This window comes from Cynoglossus semilaevis, chromosome 19, assembly GCF_000523025.1.
Source record: "Cynoglossus semilaevis isolate Cse_v1.0 chromosome 19, Cse_v1.0, whole genome shotgun sequence".
NCBI classification, from domain to species: Eukaryota; Metazoa; Chordata; class Actinopteri; order Pleuronectiformes; family Cynoglossidae; genus Cynoglossus; species Cynoglossus semilaevis.
The window spans coordinates 12090271-12097895 of record NC_024325.1 but is presented as its reverse complement, the minus strand read 5'-3'; the positions used below and the strand labels follow the sequence as shown (position 1 = coordinate 12097895).

Sequence of the window (7625 nt, the reverse complement as noted above, 5' to 3'; positions counted from 1 at the left end):
TGTGGTATTCTTCACTTGTGTATTTTTACATTGAAAGCTATAGGATTCTACAAAAAAGTTATTTTGTTTTAAAAAAATAAAAACCAAAGCTACAAAAAATATGTTTCTTGTGGTTAAAACAATCTACAGCCAACGTTGAATCAGTCCAAACCAGACTTGTCTGCAGTAGATAAATCAAGAGAAATGAGACTTTCATGTGAGCTATCTTTATTTCACATTTATTTTGTACACAATAAATACAGTTTAAACTTCCACTGGTGTGTAAATATGACACCCAACAGCCTCTGCAGAGCTTACATTGTAAAACCAGGGCACTGAATTATAGATTCAAACGATTTCAACGTGGAATCAGGACCAGTAGCAAGTTAACAAATACTCATCTCTGTTGGGAAAAAAAAACGAGATCTTTATTTTAATATAACTTTTTTTTGTTAATACAACAGGGTAAATGCAAACTTCAAAAATAAGTTCGATGTCATTCAGATCTCAAGGAGATCAACGAGAACACAGCGACGTGGCTGACAGATATCTCTCTTTTCCTCTGATCGTATCCAACTACTGTTCATTTTTTAAAATCCTAATCTAAGAGAAAAAAAAAACAAAAAGCAAAAAACAAATTTTTTTTGAACAAATATCCATCTCCAAGTTCTCTGTAAACTATTAATATTAAAAAAAAACAACAGCGGGATTAAAAGAAAGTCAAATCTCCACCAACGACACTACAAAGGCTATTTAAGGCTAAATAACGCATAAAAAGAAAGGTATTCATACCAATATAGCTGGTAAACAACAACAACATACTGAACAAACAAATGCAGACTCCACAATACTGAAAAGGAATAAGAAGATGTCAAAAAGTGCTTCACTATGACAGTATAGATTTTAGTTTCTCTTAAATCGGACTAGCTAGCAGCTCAGGATCATTTCCTCTTTAATTATAACGACACCATTAAACCTAAGAGTGTGTATAAGAAAAAGACGTAGCCACAGGGTTGCAAACTTAAAGTACTTCTCATTTAAGTCCCAACACATCCTACTGAAGAGTAAATTGGCTCAATCACATTTTCTTCAAGACCTAATTGTAGTTTTTCTTTTAAAAAAGATCCTTTTAAGAGGAAAAAAGCAGATAAAGTTTGACTTTAAATGTGATTAACAGCTGGAAAACGTTTTTCCTCTCAATAACTCTGAAAACTCTGTATTCAAACTTTCAGCTTTTCAGTTACAATGTATAATGACATTATAATCACCTGAAAAGTGGCCTTTATTTCCCATCTTATCTCATGGGGAGGTGGAGACCTGCGGGACAGTTTCACCACTCTACTTCAAAGGCTTCTCTTGTGGCTATGTCCATTTTTTTAATATACAATCTATGGCTAAAAACTTCTCCACAAACCAGTCGAAATTCACTGGCAACATAAGAATCAAAACAAATTCTATATTGTTTTTTACAACACAAGAAGGGTAAAGATTAATAAATGAGACAGGACCTACATACGTACTACATCCCTCCCTTCAGTTATCTTAACATTTGGTGCAAAGGGAAATAATAAAACTCAAAGAAAGAGAATTTAGAAAGGCAAAAGAAAAAAAGAATTCTATTAGCTTTGTTTTCTGGGAGATTCTCCAAACTACTGAGGCAACAATCAACTCAAATAAAATTGCCACTCTTCCCTTGTTTGTGTAACTGCTGACTGCAGCTAACAGCTCACGAGTTTGCGGAGAGGACCAGCCTCGCCTCACGCTGGCATTTTTTTTACCGCCCAAAGGTGGAGCCAGACGATGGGATTTTTGTTTTGTTTGGGTTTGAGCTGAAGGTTATTGATATGAGACGATTAGTAATAATTATCTAGTTCAACAATGGCTTTGAAGTCTAGATATAGTTACCGTATTTTCTGGACTATTTGTTCCTGTGACTTTATTCTTAAATGACTTTTAATGCCACAAGGGGCACTGTCTTGAATTACTAAGCGTTTCATAAAAAACACATAAAATACTTTTACTTTTAAAATTCAAAATGATGCGCTTAAGGCTTTAAAGTTTGACTAGAACGTGTTAAACTCGTTAGCCTTTAATGTTAATTTAGTTAGCCTCTGTTCTTTTGCTATTTTGTAAACAAATAGCCTTTACAGCCCATTATTTTAATATACGCAAATAACAGTCTAGAGCGACGTATAGTCTGGAAAATACAAAACTACTTTTTCCTCAAGTTGAACATCTTTTATATGAAAGTGCACTGATCTTTTCTGACGTAGAAATGGAGAAATGATGTTGATTTTGGGTGTTTAAAAAACAAAGGTGAATGCACTGTCCTTTTGAAGGATTACAATGTGGAAACAAACGCGTTCATATCTACGTATGATTTCCTTTTTAAACAGGGTCAGTACTGAAAAAATACCATGTCCATATCTCAATAATAAGCTGCATTTCTTCTACAGAAATTATATTTTTTTTCTTATTTAAATAAGAAACAAACACTGTGAGGCATGATGGGAAAAGTGAAAACCAAAAAGAATAATAAAGGCACAGTCTTCCTCCACAGCTTTTTGTCCGTCTGTGGACACCGTGGAGACACAGTGGAAGGTCACAGCGGCCTAAAGGCTTTCTTTGTGGGAGTTCATTTTCCTTTTCTTGTTTTTTTTCAAAGTTTCCTTTGGGAGTGGGTTTACAGGTGCAAAGCTGCCAACCTCTGCTGGTTTGAAGAGAAGTCACTGCTAGCGTCTCTGCTGCCGCCTCCAGGCTGCCATCCTCACACCAGTGTGATCTCCACCTCCTCCCTCCTCTTCACCTGACCGCGAGGATGCTGCTTCGGAGGTGGAGGAGCAGCGCGGACCTGGAAATAATCATCAGTGGAGGACTCAATCAGACAAAGAGTTTCTGTTTTTTAATGATTCAGTTCAATACTGTAATAATGTGAGATGCCACATTCAGAGTGCATAAATAAAGTAAGTGCCATTTATTTGCAAACAGAAAGTTTGTCTGTTGAAATCAAATTTTAAAAAATTCTCACAGGTCGAATGGTGCCTGACGAGCCCTCTGGATATTTGGGAGGTTGAGGGGAACCCTGTCCTGGACCTGAAAAGAAGAATAACTTTTTAAGGACAGTTCTTTAGCTTCCACGCTAACTGTGGCTACAATAACACTTTCAACTTGTGGCTCTCACTGTGAAAAGGGCTTTTGTGTGGAGCAGGTGGCGGCCTGTGATGTCCGTTGTGATAAGCGGGCGGTCGACCAATAGGAGAGGCTGTAGCGCTGCAGGGGCTGGCCAGAGGTGAGGACATGGTTGGCGTCTGCAAGGGACTGCTGTGGAGGGGTCCCGGCTGGAAGGGACTACGGGGGGAGCGGTCACACTGAGCTAAAGGAGAGGGGGAGGCCTGGGACACAAGGGCAGACGGTGGGACATTTATATTAGATTATATTAGAGTGTGGACATTGGGAGAAAAGAAATGTTGACAAGAGTTAAAATGACTGGAAACGATTGCCTCCCCCTTGTGGTGAAATCTAAAATAACTGCCAAAGTTCCCTTTGAGGACACAAACAGGACATAAAGAAACGTTTCACCATCATTAACCAGGTTCCTCTCACAGACCCACTGCTAATCAGACATCACTTCAGTTACTTCTCATTCATAAGAGGAGAGCAGTGTCGTACCTGCGTACTTCCATCCCTCTGTCCGTCTCCATTCTCACTGCCACCAGCGAGATCCTCCACCAGGACTGCTGGGAAGACACCCACAATGCCGTTAAACTCTCCCTCCCAGAATCCGTCGTCCTCGTGGGTCTCTCTGCTCAGGATGCGGATGATGGCGCCTTCTGGGAACGACAGCTCATCGTCCGTCTGCCCCGCGTAGTCGTACAGGGCCTTCGCAAAAGACACTAGAGCAACATGGGAGGTAAAGTAATTAGTTTATCTTTTCTTCTTTTACCAAAAAGCAGTGAAGGTAGTAAAACTATTTCAAGACTTAGCCCAGACAACAAGTCTGTTTGGTGGGTTTTTTGAAGTTTAAACATTGATTTGACAGATTTTTTTCTCACCACTGGAGTCTCCGTTGACAGAGTTGTTAGTAGGAAGTTCCATCTCAGGTTCAGTGGAGTTACTGGACGAGTGAGACCTGGCGTCCAGCGCGGCCAGAGACTGCAGCATGCTCAGCAGGCTGTTGGAGGACGGCAGCTGCAGGTATTTCTCTGGGACGTAGCCAACCTGTCCGCTGCGGTTCCTAGCCTGGAAATGCAAAAATTAAAACAAAATAAAAAACACTGATGAGGACAGTGATAATGACAGAAAATCTTTAAACTACACTAAATTCAAACATCAAATTCAAAACTGGATTAGAAAGGTGTTGTGATTTGTAAGCGCTAATTGTAGCACAATCCAACAGAGGGCAGTGTTGGTCATGTACTGTAGAATAGCACTCCTCATAGCTATATGCAGTGGTTCCTAAACTGTACCTAAAATATGTCATTTTAAAAAAATGTTTTGACTGATTTAATCTTCTAACTAATTTAATGTCAGACAAAAATGTTTTGACTGATTTAATCTTTTAGCTAATTTGATGTCAGACAAATTAAAATGTTTTGACTGATTTAATCTTTTAACTAATTTAATGTCAGACAAATTAATTAACAAATTAACAACAGATTCAGGTTTTGGTACCTTCACCCAGTCCTCCATGTCTCCATCATCGATGACCTCCAGGATTTCCTGCTCCTCGATGGTCAGTTCATCTGGTTGAGAAGCCTGGAAACGACAAACAACCAAGAAAAATCATTTAGCGTATCTGTGAGAGACAATGAAGTCATACCAGAGTATAAAACCAAGCAGCAACTTCCTGGTCCTCTAGGGGGCGACAGAGTCATTCTAAAAAGTTGAACTAGTAAACAGTTGATTTTTCACACAATGAACTTAAACAACAATATTATTTATTTGGCTTTCTGCAAAAAAATATTTAAGAAAAAACAACATCTTGAAATGAAAAGTTGTTTTAAATAAAAAAGCTACAATGTTCCAAATTTAAACCCAATAAAAGATGAGTTTGACATGGCTCCCTCTGGAATCACCTTGTAGGAGTAGAGGACTTTACAGGTCAGAGGATAGTTTCTCAGGGTGCTGGACGGACTGGAGCTGCTGTCGTCCAACACTTCTCCACTGTCCTCCATCTCCTCCTCGTCCTCTTGCTCCAGATCTGCTGTACCCTGCACCACCACAATAACAACAACAGCACAAGACCTTGTTACTGTGACATAGTAAAAACCAGCACAAGACCTTGTTACTGTGACATCATCAAAAAAAAATCACACTTAGAGAAAGGTTTCAGGTAAAAAAAAAAGTATTTTCTATAAAAGTCTGGATTGCGACCCCTGTTGGTAGTTACTTACAGAGAGCGAAGGATCGTTGGTGTTCAGGTTGTTCCAGCGTTCGTTCTCCAGCTCCTCCATGACCTGGTTCATCGCACTTTTCAGCCACGTCTCCACCGCCACCCCCACCTCCCTCAGCAAATCCAGACGAGCTTCGGCTTTCACCTTCACCGTCTGGTTGTTGAAAAACAAGAGACAAACTGACGTTTTTCTACAGTTTTTTTTGTGAAAAAATGTTTCCTAAATATTTGCTTAAGGAGACGTGACTGACAGACAGCTCGTCTGTCAGCACAAAATATCGCCAGAATCAAACTGTATTGATCAGCGGTTTAAGGGCTGTGCTGTGTCACTGAATCTTTACAACCAGTAGGTGGAGCAATAGTGCCACCTCAATTTCACCCACGGTCCAGCCACTCACCTCAGCTCTCCGTAGACTCTGTCTGGCCACGTCCATCTTCGTCTCCAGTTCACTGCTGATCTGCTCTGACGAGTCCTGTGTCCCATATTCTTCCAGGACCTGAAAATAAATTAAATCGATTTTTTTTAAATCAAACTCTCAAATACATTATCCAGGTGTTAATTACATTCAACCCAACATAGTTTACTATTTATTTTTTTAGTTTCCGTCATAGAATGGAAGTTCGTTAGTGAACCAAATTTATTAACGGAAAAAAAATAACACTGGTAAACTGTTATGAATTAAAAGGTTAACTTTGGACTGGGGGGTGGGGTGACTCACTTCCTTGTTCCTTGAATTAAAAACAGGTTCCCGTTGTGATGTGGTTCTGGTGATATATGTTTAACCTGCGACCTATTTTCATTCAAAGGTTTTAGCAACGTTTTGTAGCACCACGGTCTTTCTCTTCCGAATGCCGAATGTTTTTATGAGCTGCAGCTTTACCAACTTTTACGGTAAAGATAAGGTTTCAGGTCAGGAAGGACAGATGTCTGTAAGTCATTAACTGCTGCCTTTTTAACGGTAATACCACAGTATAAAATCTTCCTGACATTGACAGTTTATAACCGTCTGAAGAACAAAGACAAAACTTCAACAAGAGCTCATTCAAATATTTTGATAATTTAAGTTATTTTTTAGGAATTAAATCATCACTTAATTTGTTTCTTCCATGTATTTATATTTGTTTTACATCCAGCGTTACCAGGAAACTATAAAAAGCTAAAATCAGTTTTGTCCTACAAAAAATTATGGCATATTTGCAGGACATTTTTCTTTTCTCGTGTACTGTTATGGATTATTTATGTATTCATACCAACAATGAAGCCTGTGATTGTTTTGATTCATGCTCTGGAAATATAATGTTTTGTGTACTTCCTAAGTGCATGTTTACAATAAAAAAAAAGCAGCCGTTGAGCCTAAATAGATGCTTTTTCAATATTAATTTGAAAATCCAAATCCAAAAAAAGCATCTATGTCTGGACTCTGTCATATTTCTCACCCTCTGTGTGTGGATGATGCACTTGTATTCTCGGGCCACACGGCTCGACCATTTCCTCGCCTCCTTGTCCAGACTGTGCTCCTCTGCCGTTCCGCTCTCCTTCTGCAGCTGCATCACCTGCAGACACACACACACACACAAATACATCACATTAAGAAGTCGAGCACAAAAAACAGCATTAACACCAAAATAAGTGGAGCGCCTATTTCAGCCGCTCAAACCTCAGAATTCACAGACATATTTCTTTCAGTTCAGTCCGGGAACAAACGTCCACAGAAACAACATTTTAATTATACCGTATTAACAGATGACATTTCTTAATGTTTGTTTTTGGGTCAACTTTACAGGAATCTAAAAATGTTGCTCTGTAAAAACTAGGCGGGTTTCAGGAATAAAAATACCCCATCAGTTAAATGACCTCACGCAGAAACAAGTCATCCTCTCTAAATGCTGCCTAATGCACCTTTAATCACCAGCAGCACACCTTTGGGAGTCCTTGGCGGTTTCCTAAATGCCACCACTGTAAGTTATATTTACCATTTCTGTTACATCCATGTGGCAACTTCCTCTCTCTCTCTCTCTCTACGTATTACACGGGACGGAGGTTTAAAAACCTGTATTGTGAGAAAGACACTCACAGGACTGTGAAGGACTCGCACAGTTCCTGGGAGGAAAGGAGGGAGAGAGGAAGGCAGAAAACAGCTGCTGGTCACGGCTGAAAATCAAAAAGCTGTTTTTTCTTAAAAATGGAGGTAAAAGTCGAATGGAGAAAGACGCAGATTCAGCTTCATCACCAAAGGTGACCTTAGGAATAAAA

At 39.4% G+C, this 7625-nt stretch overlaps 1 protein-coding gene across 1 annotated transcript in view; it reads right to left on the bottom strand.

The window, feature by feature from the left end:
• Positions 1–190: 190 nt before the first annotated feature.
• The window catches only part of LOC103395354 (F-BAR and double SH3 domains protein 2-like), a 27922-nt gene continuing 20487 nt past the window's right edge, over positions 191–7625 (bottom strand). Inside the window, exons 15-20 of the mRNA XM_008333027.3 lie at positions 4651–4734; positions 4032–4218; positions 3649–3872; positions 3161–3371; positions 3008–3072; positions 191–2830 (exon numbers count right to left, since the gene is read on the bottom strand). Coding sequence (XP_008331249.1) covers positions 2747–2830; positions 3008–3072; positions 3161–3371; positions 3649–3872; positions 4032–4218; positions 4651–4734 — 855 coding nt within the window. The 3' untranslated portion in view covers positions 191–2746. The remainder of the gene's footprint in view (positions 2831–3007; positions 3073–3160; positions 3372–3648; positions 3873–4031; positions 4219–4650; positions 4735–7625) is intronic.